Source organism: Phoca vitulina, unplaced genomic scaffold (genome assembly GCF_004348235.1).
Source record: "Phoca vitulina isolate PV1807 unplaced genomic scaffold, GSC_HSeal_1.0 scaffold21, whole genome shotgun sequence".
Lineage (NCBI taxonomy): Eukaryota > Metazoa > Chordata > Mammalia > Carnivora > Phocidae > Phoca > Phoca vitulina.
The window spans coordinates 24324839-24341636 of NW_022589724.1; the positions used below are offsets into that span (position 1 = coordinate 24324839).

General features: G+C 38.8%; 1 protein-coding gene across 2 annotated transcripts in view; it reads left to right on the forward strand.

The window, feature by feature from the left end:
- Positions 1 to 16798, forward strand: part of PBX3 (PBX homeobox 3) — a 210097-nt gene that overhangs the window by 173260 nt on the left and 20039 nt on the right. For both annotated transcript variants that reach the window (XM_032418390.1, XM_032418391.1), the window contains exon 5: positions 5321 to 5456. In XM_032418390.1, coding sequence (XP_032274281.1) covers positions 5321 to 5456 — 136 coding nt within the window. The remainder of the gene's footprint in view (positions 1 to 5320; positions 5457 to 16798) is intronic.

Below are 16798 nucleotides of genomic sequence, written 5' to 3' on the forward strand. Positions count from 1 at the left end.
TCTTCCTTTCACTTGAATACTTAGAGGACATTGTAGGGTTATTAATTGACCTAATACCAATATTGTTGTGTCTCAGAGAATAGGGAGGCCTGAGGAGATGGAGAGAGACGGGGGAAGGCCGGTCAGTGGAGTAGTCCGAACACACACAGCATTTATTAAGTTTGCTGTCTTAGATGGGCATGGTTCTTGACACCCCAAAATAATCACAATAGTAACATCAAAGATCACTGATCACAGATCACCATAATAAATATAATAATAATAGAGATGTTTGAAATATTACAAGAATTATCAGAATGTGACACAGAGACACCAAGTGAGCAAGCATTGGTAAAATGGCTCTGATAGATTTGTTCAGTGCAGGACTGTCACAGACCTTCAGTTTGTCACAACTGCAGTATCTGTGAAGCACAGTAAAACAAGGTATGCCTGTATGCTATAGTATTCTATTCAGTTATGCAATGAAATGTAATAGGATGGTAAGTGCTGTGAAGAAAATAAAACAAGGAAAGGGGCAAGAAAATGATGAAAAGAGGATACTATTTTAAATAGATGTTTATGGAAACTAGTGTTTCAGTGAAAATCTTTATGCATTGAAACTTTTTGATCTTTAGGATTATTTCCTAAGGATTAATTCTCAGAAATGGAATTATTAGATCAAAGTTTAAACATTTTTAGTGCTCTCATTGTATCATTAAATTGTTCTCTTATGTGATTAATACAAAATGAAATCCCTCTTGGTCTTCCCTGTTTCCTCTGACTAGAACTACTCCCCACCCCCCAGCCCCCATCGCTGGCCTTTCACAGTAAACTCCCAACCCAACCCCAACTTGGTCACCACTGATGAGTTGTCATCTGTGAGGGTGTCCAGCATGGAGCCTGGAACAGAGCGAGTGCTCGTGTTTGTTGATTTCGTGAGACCTTGCTCATTCTTCTAGGCCCAGCCTAAATTTCCCTTTTTAGGAAGCCCACTTTAATCACTCCACTGGACTGGTCCTTGCCTTCTCTTCAGTGCTGATACTACATTATTACAGTTCTCTAGACCAAACTTCATTCAGACTGCCTTTATTATAGCTTTTCAGGAACATCTCTTCTCTTCCCTAGTAAGCCACATTGCCATTGAAAACAACCACCAAGTCTTGAACATTTATATTCCCCATGATTCCAGCAAGCTTCTTAAATGCAATAAGCTGCAAAAGGTAATTTATTGGCTAAGAAGATGAATGACTATTTCTGCTTCATACTTTTAATATCTCAAGTCAAAGAGTTAAGGTAGTGTCAGAAAACAAACAAAAATTCAAAATTGCTTTTCAACTTTGAGTATTTTAACAAAAAATATTATGTAACAGAGATACTTAAAAGTACTTCCTTCAGAAAGAAATCCTTCCTAACAATTGCTATCCTTATTTCTGCTGATACTTTCCCATTCTTATCAACATGTGTGCTTTTTTTATTACATAATTGCATTCATAATGTATACACCTAAATGATTTATTTTTCGTCCAAGAAGAGGAAGTATGTTGGGGCGCCTGGGTGGCTCAGTTGGTTAAGCGACTGCCTTCGGCTCAGGTCATGATCCTGGAGTCCCGGGATCGAGTCCCGCATCGGGCTCCCTGCTCAGCAGGGAGTCTGCTTCTCCCTCTGACCCTCCCCCCTCTCATGCTCTCTGTATCTCATTCTCTCTCTCAAATAAATAAATAAAATCTTTAAAAAAAAAAAAAAAAAAGAAGAGGAAGTATGTTAACAAGTCAGAGTGAGCAGAGGCAGAATGGGAAGGTGGCAGAGCTTGGAGCAGAGTCCCTTCTCCTGCAGAGATCGCTGTTAGTGATGTTGCAACGCTCATGGGACGCAGCCCTGGGACTGAGGCGCCGCTGCACACTGGCCTGAGGCACAGCCATTTAGAGTTTGCTAAACCCTGCAGGAAAGAAACTTAGGGGGATGCTTAATGGGCATTTTCTACGGAACGTTTTTCTAAAAAATAAATAAAGTGTAATACCAAGTTCTGTTTTATGACTTCAAGTGAATGCAAACACGGAGCTTTGGTTTCATCTCTTCCTGTAGTGCCTTTCAGCCAGCCCTCTACACTGAGAAGCAGAAGTTTTTCTGCTCTAGGCAAACATGCTCGTTAGGATATATGATTTCCTTGCTCACTTCGGCTTCTCCTATGGCCACACTCACATTTTCCTGGTAATTGGACAAGTTGGAGCGTGTACCAGTGCAAAACATTTAAGAATGAATTCGCATACGTGCCTTTGCTCTTCTAGTAGAAGTGTTCGAGTAGTTTGGACATAGCCAGACTGTCCGGGGTGAGGTGTTCTGTTCTGCTCATAATTTTTTTCTCTGAGGTTTTTCAGTGTTTACTAAAACCATTCCTAGGCACAGTCGATAAATGAGCTAAACTTAGCTTTGCTTTCTCAGATATGTTCCTGCTCATTCCTCCTTTCATTTCCCAAAGAAATGCTCTTGTATCAAGCCTCAGTCTTGCTGCTGGACTCCATGTTTTATTTTTATTTTTATTATTATTATTTTAAAGATCTAATTGGCTTTATTCAACCATTCAGGAACTGAGCAGCATCCATGTAACTAAGAAGGGCGCTCTGGACTCCATGTTTTAGAACTTAAGAGTCCCGAATTCACACGCTTACATAAAATAAAATTGAGTGGAGTGGCTGGATGAGGGACAGTGAGGATTACAACAGATGGGCGCATATCTGGGGGCATAGCCATCACTCAGCTTTAGCCTACGGCTGGCTTCTGAGGATGTGGGACTCGTGTGACTGATCTTCCAAGTTTTCATAAGAAGCCAGAAACTTAGATTTTCATGGGTAGGTCATTATTATATGGTCTCAACAAATATGATCTGTGGGCCAGGTAATTATCTATAGACTTGACAGTTTCAATACCTAGTCTAGACCTTTTCCATCCTACGCACCCACACACCTCCTCGTCGGAGGGTGCCTCTTCAAAGTGTCCCCAGGTCAGAGGAATGCATGACTGCTGCAAAAATCCCAACTGCTGTTCTCGGTGTCTTTCTCTCCCTTTCCTTCCCTCCCTGGTTTTCCTCACCACCTCCCCCATTTAATTCATCATCACATCCTGTTGATTTTAATCCCTAAGTAGATCTTGAATCTCTTCTTCATCCTTCAGGAAACAACTGACAGTTTAACCTTCCAAAAAATTATTGAAATTAGGAAATTTCAGGACTCATAACCTGAGATGTTTTGATCAGACCTAGATTTCTTCCTCCCCTGACTCTCCCTTAATGTTGAGACATAGATCACGTACTTAACCTGCCATGTTAGTGACATCATTTTAACTAGAAGAATCTCATAGAGTCTACACATTTTACAACTGCCTACTGACTCTTCCCTGAGTATAGGATATCACAAGTGAGACGATCATTAAGATTATTTGGAAGACAGTATTAAGAAAATTATTTGGGGAAGTATTTTCTGGTTATTGGAGGATCTAATTTAAAGTGAAGTCGGACAAATGCTAATTTTCAGGTTGGAAGTCTTTAAAATTGTAATAACAAAACCCAAATATAAGTAACATTTTTGCTGTTTGAAATAAATTGTTAATAAATACTTGGTCTTCTGACTCTGCCACACCCTTCCCAGTAAAAACAAAGAAAATTTCCTCCCCTACTCTTTCCCTTGTGAGCAAATCATGCCTTAGTCCAGACACTTGCTTAAGCAGAAAAATCCAGAAATTCTTAATGTATTTTTTCCTTACCTTCCTTCTCTTTCTTCTTCACCCACTGCCCCCATCCAATCCATCACCAAGTCCTACTGTTTTTACCTTTTAGACAGATCTTGAATCTTTTTATTTCCATTATTCTCACCCTATACCAGGTTACCATCATCTCTCAATTTGGGCGTCTGGGTGGCTCAGTTGTTAAGCGTCTGCCTTTGGCTCAGGTCAGGATCCCGGGGTCCTGGGATCGAGCCCCGCATCGGGCTCCCTGCTGGGTGGGAAGCCTGCTTCTCCCTCTCCCACTCCCCCTGCTTGTGTTGCCTCTCTCGCTGTGTCTCTCTCTGTCAAATAAATAAATAAAATCTTAAAAAAAAGTGGCGCCTGGGTGGCTCAGTTGGTTAAGCAACTACCTTCGGCTCAGGTCATGATCCTGGAGTCCCGGGATCGAGTCCCGCATCAGGCTCCCTGCTCAGCAGGGAGTCTGCTTCTCCCTCTCCCGCTCCCCCCTCTTCTGCTCTCTCTCTCTCTCACTCTCTCTCTCAAATAAATAAATAAAATCTTTTAAAAAAAAAATCTTAAAAAAAAAAAAATCTACATTTCCTGGGGCGCCTGGGTGGCTCAGTCAGTTGAGCATCTACCTTCGGCTCAGGTCATGATCTCAGGGTCCTGGGATCGATCCCCACATTGTCGGGCTCTCTGCTCAGTGGGTAGTCTGCTTCTCCCTCTCCCTCTGCCTGCTTGCTCGCTCGCTCTCTGACAATGAATGAATAAAATCTTTTTAAAAAAATCTACATTTCCTTTCATGCCCTCCTCCAACTATTCTCAGCAGTCAGAATGATCTTTTTGGAACTTAAAATTTAAAGCCTTTAATAGCTTCCTATTACACTTAAAATCCAAAAATTCTTAATGGATCCACTGAGCCTGTATATAATCTGGTGCCTGCCCATCCTTCCATACTCAACTCACACATTCCCTGATTTTTACTGTGTTCCAGTCTCCTCTACCCCTTTGGACTTTCCAAGCTCGTTTCTGTTTCAAGACCACTTTCTCTGCTCATTCCTCTTCCCATTCTACTCTTTGTCTGACTAATGCCTACACATTCTCCAGGTCTCAGATTCAGTGTCACTCCTTTAAGGAAACCTTTCCTGACTCTGTAATCTATGTCAATTTCCTTCTTATACCTTATACTTTTCCTTCATGACACTTGATGTGGTCACCATGATTTGTATTTATTTCCGTGATACATGTCTAATGGCTTTCTTCCCCCTAACTTTCCGCTCTCTCCCTTAACCCTCCAATCTCCTGTAAACTCTCAGATAGACCTTACCTCTTTTGTTCCCACTGGATCTTCATTGAGTACCTATAACAGTAGATCCTTGTTGAATAAATTAAAGAATCAAGTTAATTGTGCTTCACATTCTTGTATTTTTAGTGATCCTCCATCTTAAAATGATTTGGGAAGTGCTTTGGAGGATGCCAAGAGCATAACTGCAATATTGTGATAAATCAGACCCTAAGAATGTTTAAAAATAGAAATCTATTTTTTTCGTGTAATTCTAATCAGTATATCCCTCTTCGGTTAAGGCTGATTATAACTATAATTCTCTCTTGATTCTTGTCATAGACGAAAAAGGCGTAACTTCAGTAAACAGGCCACAGAAATCTTGAATGAATATTTTTACTCACACCTCAGTAACCCCTACCCCAGTGAAGAAGCCAAAGAGGAGCTGGCCAAGAAATGCAGCATCACAGTGTCACAGGTGAGAGGACACCGTGGGTCTGTCTTGTTTCCCTGTTGATATAGGAACCCTATTCTTTCCTTAGGGTATCACCAAATTTCAGATCCATGTGTTCCATCATCAAAGAAGATAAAAAGAAAATATAGATATTCCCACATTTTTATACAAGCTTTTAAAGCTTAGGTGATTTTTTTTTTTAAATCCTAAGTGGCAAGGAATCAAGATAATCAGCCACCACCCCAGTGTAAATCTTCTATAGAGAGGACATAAACATGCCATGGGGAGAGACATGGTTTATTCTTAAGTGACTCTTCAGTAAATGGCATGTAGTCCTGCTTTCCCTGATTTAGATGACTGACCTAAGCTTCTACCAGTGAGAAACCAATTTATTTGTTGCCGAAAGGAAATTTAATATAACTCTTCAGTGAAAGCTTTGAGGAATTCACTAAGTCTTTTCTTGGTAACCATGCTATGATATTTGGGTCATAGGATTTCTTTGCTTCCTTGTTATTCATTAAACAGAAGAATTAAGTTTATACCTGTCACTGTTTTTTGGGTTGTTGTTGTTTTTTTAACATTTATTTGTAATAAATTGTGACCCTGAAATTAGCTGTCATCATCTTCTAACAAAAATACATTTAGTTTTAGGCAGATAGATGGGTATTTAGATTGAGGATTGGAGACAAACAAATGAACAACTGTACCTCCTTATAAAATAAGTATATTTTACTGGCATTAGCTCTAAAATATAATTTTATTTAAATACTGATACTGTTGTTTATAGATTGACATCGAGATAGCTTTTCTTTATAGCACGCAAATGTGGTAATTGCCAACCAGCTATTGCAGTGGAACTTAAGGAAAAGCTGACCCTTGGCAGAAATTTCAATGTTCCCTTTTGGTCATGGGTCACAAAAATTTTAAAGTAGTTTCTAAATAAATACTGCTGCTGTACATCTGAAGTCCAAGATATTAAAGATCCCCTTCAAATTCCACTGAAAGTTTTATATCAATATTTTAAGTCATTGTTCTTTAAGGGATTAGAGTTTGGGTTTGAGATGATTTCTAGCTTCTGTTTTGGCATTACTTTCCATAGAACCTCTAGAACAATCTTCGGTTTATAATTAAGCTATCATTTAAGAGTTAGTGTCATTCTCTTACGAAATAGTGGCTTATCTTGATTCCTCTTGCTCAGTTTGAAATGGAATGTAGTTGATTTGAGTTACCAACTTGAGAAGATGTATATAAAACATTCCTGTCTGGGTTATATAGTACTCGCTGCCACTTAAACTATTAAGGAACAGTATAATGTGCTGGGTCATATAGGGAAGATGAAATTAAGTGGGTGTTTTTCTGGTGTGTGCATTTTCCCTGAACATTAGTGAAAGGATTGGGCTCATGCTAAACGCCAGTTGATGATGCCGAGCCCCATTTTCAGGCTCTCCCAACAGCTCTCTGACTTTAGAATTCAAATGTTTGCAGGTCCAATTTCAATTAAGGTGTTTTCATGCCTCTGCTTCTTTTTTACTTCCTTAACATAGTTACCATTGGAGAATAACACAGATTATATACATTTTTTGAAAGTGATACGATCCTGGCTTTTCATTAGTGTAGTACTAGCATTTTGTGTCTAATGTAGGACTTGCCTAACACATGCTGTGTAATAAGTGGGAGAAAAGTTTCCTTCTGACTGCTCCAAACCAGGGAGGTTTTGCTCTACTTCTAAAATAGGCTAGGAACACATTACTTAGTTTTTTAAGTACATTACTATATTCATTTCACTTATTTTCTGATAGACAAACAGCTTTGTTAGGTTAAAAAAATTTTTTTTTGGTAATTGCTTCAGACATGGAAATAATAGAGACTAAGATTAGTCTGTCTACAAAGCAGACTTGCTGACCTTTTTTCTCCCAGTTCAGCCTTTCAAATGCAGAATTTCAGGGATCTGTTTAAGCATTAAATTGTGACAATTTCCTCCCCTCTTACCCTTTTCCTGCCTAAAGAAGTTAATTTCCCCTCAACAATTCCCCTCCTACACATCTCTGAAGTGGAAACAATGATATTATCATTTTAAGTATTAGACATCAATTGCTAGCCTTATAAATTAGTGCCCTGTTATTTAAGTTGTTTAGAAATGAAACCAGAGAATGTGCCAGACCTGACAGGTTAACTACTTTCTAAAGAGAAAAAAGCATTGTTTAAAATATACATCATACTAAAATAAATTAAATTTAGAAACTAGGAATCATTCATATACAAAACTAACTTAAAAAAATTGAAATCCAGTGAAAACAGGCAATTGTAGCAACACAATTTTTGCTAGATTTAGGGTATATGAAACTGATTTATTCTTTATTGCTTAAAATACTGCTTAAAATAATAATTAAGAATAAGTAAGGAACTTTCAAAAGAAAATGTAAGGAAATATCTTTAGTACTTTGAGGGTAGGAAAAAATTTCTTAAGAAGACCATAAAAAGTATAAACAACAAAGGAAAAGATTGATAAATTTAGTGGTAAGATGTTTATCAAAGTACTTAATAAAGACTGAAACATCAGCATTATGTAACTATTTTGGTAAAGACTGGATCAGGCAGGAATCATCAGTAGATATTAAACCTAGGGAGAAATTTTGATGAAGAAGATGGTCTTAAAGCGGCTCTCCATAGGCCCTTTGTTAGTTGCAAGGGTTAAAAAAAAAAAGCGATTATAGAGTGGAGAAATGGAACAAAACCCTGATCAGGTGATTAGAAGCAACATCACCAAAGAGGGACAGGTCAACATTGTGTGTAGTGTTTCATCCAAGAAAGTAACCTGAATCTAATCACTAGAAAACATCAGACAAACAAAATGAGGAGTGTTCTGTTAGGGAAAAAAGGAGGATGGGAGCGGTATTCTTGAAAAATGTCAGAGAAAGGCCATGGAAATGTTTCACACTAAAAGAGGATAGAGACGTGACAGGTAAATGCAATACCTGACCCTAGACTGAATCTTGTACTGAAGGGGAAAAAAATGCTGTAAAGGATATTGGGTTAAGTTTATCTAAGTCAATTATAATTTGTAATTGTACTACAGTTCTATAAGAGAATATTTCTGGTCTTAGGGAATACACATTGACTTATGTAGGGATAAAGGGCCATGACGTATATAATTTACTCTCATATGGTTCAGGAAAAAAGTGTGCGTGTCTGTGTGTTTATTTATGTGTGCATGTATATATATAAACACATACACACAAACATGTATAAACACAGAGGGAGAGTGTGCATGCATGAGTACACACAGATGATAAAACAAATGGGGCAGAATGTTTAATAACAGGTGAATATGAGTAGAAGGCATACACAGATGTTCTTTGTACTGTTTTTATTTTTGCAAGTTTGAAATCATTTCCAATAAAACCTTTTTTAAAATGTGAAGACAGCCCACAGGCTGCAAGAAGGGATTTGTAAGTGTATAAGCAAGATGAAAATCCAAAATACAGAAGGAATTCCTATAAATTAATAAGAAAAAAAGAACATATTTGAAAAATAAACAAAAGACACAAATAAGGACCTCACAGAATAATATATTCAATTATATGAGAAGATCCTTATTAATAATCAGGAAAATGTGATTCAAGAACCGCAATGAAATAATATTTTACATATCCCGGGTTGTGGCAGAAAATCCTAAATTTGACCATTCCAAGCCCACACATTGTTGGCAAGAATATACAGTAGCAGGAACTCTTAAATATTCTTGGTAGGAATGTAAATGGGTATAGCTACTTGGAAAACTTTTGGCATTATCTTATAAATTTGAATATACCTATACCATTAAATCCATAATTTTACCTCTAAGTGAAATTGCTCTAGAAAACTTCTTGTGTATGTATATCAGGAGACATGGGTAAAAGCATTCATTGTAACATTGTTCGAAATGGTAAAAAACTTGAAGTAAGATAGTTGTCCATTGATTGGGGAAATGGATAAATCCGTTGTGGTATAATCCCATTACAGGTTACTATATAGCCATGAAAAGGGATGATCTACAACTACATACCCCCAATTTGTTGTTGTTTTTTTTTTAAAGATTTTATTTATTTATTTGAGAGAGAGAGAATGAGAGACAGAGAGCACGAGAGGGAAGAGGGTCAGAGGGAGAAGCAGACTGCCCGCTGAGCAGGGAGCCCGATGTGGGACTCGATCCCGGGACTCCAGGATCATGACCTGAGCCGAAGGCAGTTGCTTAACCAACTGAGCCACCCAGGCGCCCAACATACACCCAATTTGAATGAATCTCAGAAACATAGTAATGAGTGAAAAATGCAAATTGCAGAGGATGAGACTCCTGATCTCAGGGTCATGTGTTCAAGCCCCATGTTGGGCATGGAGCCTACTTTATATATTTATTTATTTTTAAATTTATCTTAGAGAGAAAGAGAGCACAAGCAGGGGAGTGGGAAAGGGGCAGGGGGAGAGGGAGAAACAGACCCCCAGCTGAGCAGGGAGCCTGACTCCGGGCTCCATCCCAGGGCCCTGGGATCATGACTGAGCCACCAGGCACCCTGGAGACTACTTTAAAAAAAAAGTTCAAAAACAGGCAAAATTGATCTTAGTGTTAAAAGTCAGGATAAAAGTGATTACCCTTGGGAGAATAGTGATTGGAAAGGAGATGTTTCTTCCTTTCTTTCTTTCTTTTTTTATATTTATTTTAGAGAGGGAGAGAGAACGCACGTGCGCGCGTGCACACACACACACACACACACACACACACGAGGTTGGGGGAGGGGAGTGGGCAGAGGGAGAGAGAGAAAGAAACTTGTGGGGCTTGATCTCACCACCATGAGATCACCACCTGAGCTGAAACCAAGAGTCAAACGCTTAACTGACTGAGCCACCCAGACACCCCTGATGTTTCTTGATCTCAGTGATGGTTTCATGGGTATCTTCACTTTTTGGAAAATTCATCATGCTCTCTACTGTGTTCCTCTTTTTTGGCATATATATATTTCACTTGACTAGAAAGTTTACTACTTACACAACACCAAGCCTGCCCTCATGGAGCTTACATTTTCCTGGGAGAGTACAAACAGATAAAATAAGTAAATGAGATGATAAATTAGAATAAAGTGATAGGTGTTATGGAGAAAAATAAAGGAGGGAAGGAGAACAGGGAGTGAAGTGTGCAATTTTTAATAGTGTGGTAAAGAAAGCCTCCCTTGAGAAAATATCTTTTGGTAAAGATTGAAGGAGAGAATGAACAAGCCATGTGGCTAATAGATGAAGAACATTCCAGGCAGAGGAACAATAAGTGCAAAGGGCCTAAGGTGAAAGTTGCCTGAGCAAATGGGAGAAGTAGGAGGAGATGAAGTCAGAGAGATCCTGAGATCCAAATGGTGCAGGGGCCTTGGACACCACGGTAATGGCGGACGTTTCCTCCGAGTGAAGTGGAAGCTGGGGAGTGGCATGATCTCACTTAAAGTTTAGCAGGATCACCATGACAAGTATATGGACAATAGAGTGAAGGAGGCAAGGAGAAGCAGCCACCAGTTAGGGTGTCTGCAATAATCCAGGCAGAAGGTGCCGGTGACTTGGGCCAAGATGTTTGTAGTAGAGATGATGAGAAGTGGCTGGATTCCAGATAATTGTGAAGGTACAGCCAAGAGGGTTTACTGATAGATGAAATGTAGGATGTAAGAGAAAGAAAGTCAAGGAGGACTCGAACATTTTTAGCTTGAGCAGCAGAAAGATGCAGTTTTCATTAAGTATGATGGGGAAGGATTTGGGAGGAGCAGGTTTTTCAGGGGGAAGGGAGATCAGGAGTTTGGTTTTACATATGAAGTTAATATATATTATTATATTATTATAGTTTTTTAAATTCACTATATATTATATAAATAGGCACTGGTAAATGAAAAATTTACAGTTTATGTTAGTCCTACATTAATTTATGCTAATATATTATAAATATAAGTGTCCTTAACATAGACTTGCAGGTTGAACTTAGAATTTGAGATCTCTGATTTCTTAAGACTTGGTTTGGTTGAGTAAGGTGGAGTTCCCCTTTTTTTACATAACACCCTGAAAATTAACAAAAGAAATTATTTCAAATGTCATAAGCATTGAGAATCATACTTAAATTGTCACATATTCTTAATTAGTGAAGCAGATATTAATATGCTTTTACTTTTTGAAATAGAGCTAACTTGCATTGATTATTCAAATTAGCAAGTCACACAAAACTCCATTGTTCTCCTGATTCCAATTTTGAGTTTAAAGAACTCTGGCCCCTACTTTCTCTGCTAGGTGTTTTTAGAATGAAAAATGTTCACTTATTCTTCATTGCTACTGTAATTGAAATGTACTGTAAAGAAAGGATTGATTTTTTTTTTTTTTAACGGATGAGAACCTGAAATAGTAGAGAGGTTAATTGGCAACATTAAGATTCATTCATTCATTCATTCAACTAACGTATTTTAGAGCTTTTAAAGCGGTGCACAAGACCCACTTTTGTAACAGTCTAGTGTGGAAAAAATTATTATCTAACCCTTACAGATGAGGAGACTGATGTTCAGAGAGGTTAAGTGATTTGACAAAGAGTCACAAGTCTTTACAAGTGGGAGAGCTGGAGGTTCTTCTTACACACAGGTTCTTGATAAAAAGCAAGAAACTGGATTTTTACTTTTTTTTTTCTTCCCTGCAAGAGGCAGTGTGATTCCTCTATCCTTGGAGCCCCAGCTGCAGAGTCCTGGTTTGTGAGGCCCAGGCCTGGGCTTCTATCACGAGGGCTGCATCATTTCCCCCTAAGCTACTTTAGACACTCCAGGGTAGTTAGTAGCCTGAGGTCTCCTTCCTCATTAAACTACTTATTCCAAAGCAGTGAATATTCAGTAAGCTAATTAAAATTTGTAAGTAAGATTTCCTTATTAAAAAAAATCTATTAAAATAAGAAGAAGCCCGTTAAAATAATAATTAGAGCAGGAAAAAAAGGATGACTATCAAATTACAGTATCTTTTTCAGCTATCCATAAAGGACCTGTTCAGTTGCTTTGGCAGGAGAGAGAAGGCAGGAGTGGATTTCTCCTGTAAATATGCAGTTGGTGAACTGGAGACAAGGTGAAGGAAAATGGCAGCTATTTTGTTACAGTGGTTCTTTCACTTGTCTTAAAAGAAGGCTACAGACCCTGTGTTCTATAAAGGCTCTGCTTGTGGGTCCTAGTGGAGATAGACATCATTAAACAGTGTGCAAAGAACAAAGGAGCAGATTGTAAAGAGATGGGAGCTTTGAGGCTGCTGTAACATTGAGTACAGATAAGGCAGATATCTGCAAGATTTAAAGAAAACAGAAGCCTCTGATTTGTTGTTTCTGTCTTCTCTACAAACAGTCAGTACCATGATTAGCAGGGTACCTCAAGTTGGCTCCAGTGGTGTCAGGTATTTTATTTCTTTTAAATTGACATTTTTTGAGAAAAACCTCTTAACACTAGTTTGATTATAATGCCCAAACTAAGGCTAGAGAGACTATTTCCAGCTTTGATGTAGTGGTTTTTGAGTTTTCCTATACCTAGAAGAAGCCATGATCAGAATCATGGTCCCTCCAGTTTTTGTCCCCTTCACCTTCTTTTGCCTATTTCTTCCCTTTGAGTATTCCCAGCAGTCTCTCCTCATGCCTGTCCCTCATCATTGCATCTCTCACCTTTCCATTGCCTTGCTTCTCTGAGGCATGTCAGACCAGTAGGCCAATATATCAGTCAGGGTCCCAGAAGAAAACAGATGGCACACTCAAATTAGAGTAATTCGAGGAGAGTTTAACAAAGTGACTATTTACAGAAGTGTGGGCAGAGTGTAGGGAAACCACAAAGGGCAATACTAGTATGCTCGGTTCTATTACTACCCCTTGCCCTGAAGAGATGAAGGATTACCAGAACCCACCCAAGACCTAGAAGCTGTATTTGGAAGGATAGTAACTGAAACCTTAAGTAAAAGCAGTTTTACGCTGAGGGAGTCAGGGGAACGATTACTCTGATGTTACTTTCCTTCCCTTTCCTCATCTTCCACCAGTAACTTCCTTTGGCTAGAAGCCTCTTGGGGCCCAGAGTGGTGTAGAGAGTAGGTAGGGAGGAGTGAACAGAAGATACACAGTGTAGCCTGAAGAACAAAGGCAACAGATTAGAAGAGACTCCAAGTTCAAGCCTGCTGGCTCCTCACTCATGTTGACTCTGTGATAGTCCTACCCAGGAAATCTGGCATTCTCCAGAGATGCTCTTGGGCTTCCTTTGTCTTTGTGTTTTGGCTTGTTTTCTCCTTTCCTGATTTTTCTGTTAGCCATGCAGAAAGCATATTACTTTTCTAAAATGAATATGGATTTTGAGAGTAGAAGCTACAAACAATGTGAATAAATTAATTTGATCCAGCCAAAAGTATTTGTCTGGGTGTTGGGGCTATTTTCCTAATGCATTCAACAGGTCCTGATGCATTCAATGGGCCTACTATAAGCACTGTGCTTGGCAGTGTGGAAAACAAAGGTGAATTAGTTAAGGTTCTTCTCCCTGAGAAATGTTAGATTTCTTGGGGGAGACAGACAAACGTGTTACTGACAGGATACAAAAGTTATCTGGGGGAGTACACAGGGCCATGTGGGTGCCATTTGGACTGTGGTAGAAGGATGGGTTTACTTTATACTGAGAGCATTAGGAAGGTTCCCAACATATTAGTTCTGTGACCTCTGGGCAAGTCATTCAACCTCACTGTGCCTCATTTCCTCATAGGTTTAATTTGGATAAAAACAGCATGTACTTCATCAGGTTATAGGAGTTTCAGTAAGATAATATATGTAAAGTACCTAGCAGAGTGCCTATCACAGAGTAAGGAGAAGATATAATAATTATTATTATTATGCTGTTTATGCTGTTTCTCCTGCCTGGAATGGTCTAACCCTAACCACCCCCCACAAAAATGTATAAACATTTTATTAATTACTACTCTTTCAAAGCTCACTTCAACTGTCAGTTCTTCAAGAAAGCTTTCCTTGTACTCCCAGTTCATATCCTCCATTATGTGTTCTCATAGCTTCTTATAATTTTCCTTGATAGCACTTATCACAATTATAACTAAATAATGAATTGTTTTGTTTTGTTTTTAAAGTGAACTCTAGGGGCACCTGGGTGGCTCAGTTGGTTAAGCATCTGACTTTGGGCTCAGGTTATGATTTTGGGTCCTGGAATTGAGCCCTGTGATGGGCTCTATGCTCAGCGGGGAGTCTGCTTGTCCCTCTCCCTCCGCCCCTCCCCCTGCTTGTGCTCTCTCTGTCTCTGTCTCAAATAAATAAATAAAATCTTAAAAAAAAAAATAAAGTGAACTCTACACCCTACGTGGGTCTCGAACTCATGACCCTTGAGATCAAGAGTCACATGCTCCACCAACTGAACCAGCCAGATGCCCCAAATAGTGAATTGTTCCAATTTTAGTATATGTGCTGCTGAAGTGAGCACTAAATAATTAATTGTTTAATGCTGTTCCCCTGATAGATGGTGAATTCCATGTTGATCAGGACTGCAGTCTTATTCAGCACTGTAATCTTAATGCCTAACACAGTGTCTAGCACCTTGACACTCAGTGACTGTTGAAGAAATGATTTAAGTAGTAAGTCAAGTTTGACCCTGATTGGAGAAGGTCTGGAATTATGATGTGTAGATGTTTCGGTGTCTGCAGTTACGCCTGCATTTATGAGGTTGAGCAGTCTAGATGTCTGTTTTGCATTAATTAATTTATTCAACAATATTCATGCAACTAGTGATTTTTGGTCATGGTGCTATATTTAACAGTGACTACAACAAAGATTCTGTCATTGTGGAGCTTACAGTCTAGTGAGGAGAGAAGAATAATATATACCTTAATTGAGGTACATATTCATAAAATATTATATATAATTATAAATAATAACATAATTATGTATTATGTCATACTAGTAAGTGCTATGAAGGAAAATAAGGAAGATAAGGGTTTCTGGATTGGGTGGTATGATCAGATTTATGAGAGATAAATCTAGCACCAGTGTATAAGATCAATTTGAAGGGGGGGGGTGCCTGGGTGGCTCAGTTGTTAAGCGTCTGCCTTCGGCTCAGGTCATGATTCCAGGTCCTGGGATCGAGCCCCACATCGGGCTCCCTGCTCGGCGGGAAGCCTGCTTCTCCCTCTCCTACTCCCCCTGCTTGTATTCCCTCTCTCGCTGTGTCTCTCTCTGTCAAATAAATAAATAAAATCTTTAAAAAAAAAAAAAAGATCAATTTGAAGGGGAAACCACTAGAATGAGAGTGACTACATAAGAGATTATTGGTATATTCCCGGAAAGAGGTGGTGAGGACTAAAATTAGGCCACTGAAAGTAGAAAACAGGATGGATTTGAAAAGCATTTTGAAGGCAGAACTTATATTTGGAAATTGGGTAAACAGTTGGATGTGAATGTGAGGAGGAAAGAGTATTAGAAGATGGCTGAGGTTTTTAGCCTAGATAAATGAAGATGGTGATACTCTTATCTGATAAAGGAAACACATAAGGAAATGCTTGTTTGACAGAGAGAAAATTAAAGGTTTGTGGTAGTTATGCCAGGTTTGCATTGCCATCAGCACCTCAGTTGGGAAATGTTCAATTTGGAAGTATAACCTATGAGAAAAGTCAAGGTTGAATATGTAGCTTGGGAGTCATCCATTTAAGTTCATAGCTGAGGCCCTGGGAATGGATGATGTTGTCCAGGGAATTTGTAGATAAGAAGAAAATAAGGCCAAGGGAAATGACTTTTCCTTGGGTCGTTTGTCAATTCTGAGAGAGGGACTAAGAGGCTGAGAGGTTAAGCAATGCTTTTGACAACTTTGTAGGGAATTGGTGTCCAGATGTCTAGGACCTACCAGGGGAGGCTACCTTATTTCCCTTGAGTGAGGCCTTAGGCTGCTAGGGCTGCTCACTAGCAAAGGTACATTGGAAGTATGTAGACTCTCACAGAGACTGTAATTCTGCTTCAAATACCTCAGTCCTTGAAATTGGATTGCAAGTACTTGTAGGTGCCTGGACAAAGCAAATATAGTTATTTTTTGTAGAAAAAGTTAGCAGCATTCTAGGCTTCAAGCTGTTTCTATAAACAAAGCAAATACAACATTGGGCACACAAGCAGAGAAAAACAGACATACAAGAAGACATGGCAACATGTACTAAAACCAACAGAAACAACAGACAATAGAAACAGACCCATAGAAGTGTAAAAAATAAAAGGATCCTATATGGACTGTAAAATAACTGCTTAATATATATAAGGAAATAAAAGACAAAATGGTGAATTTTATCAGAGGATTGGAAACCATAAAAAAGTTCAAATGGAAATTCTAGAA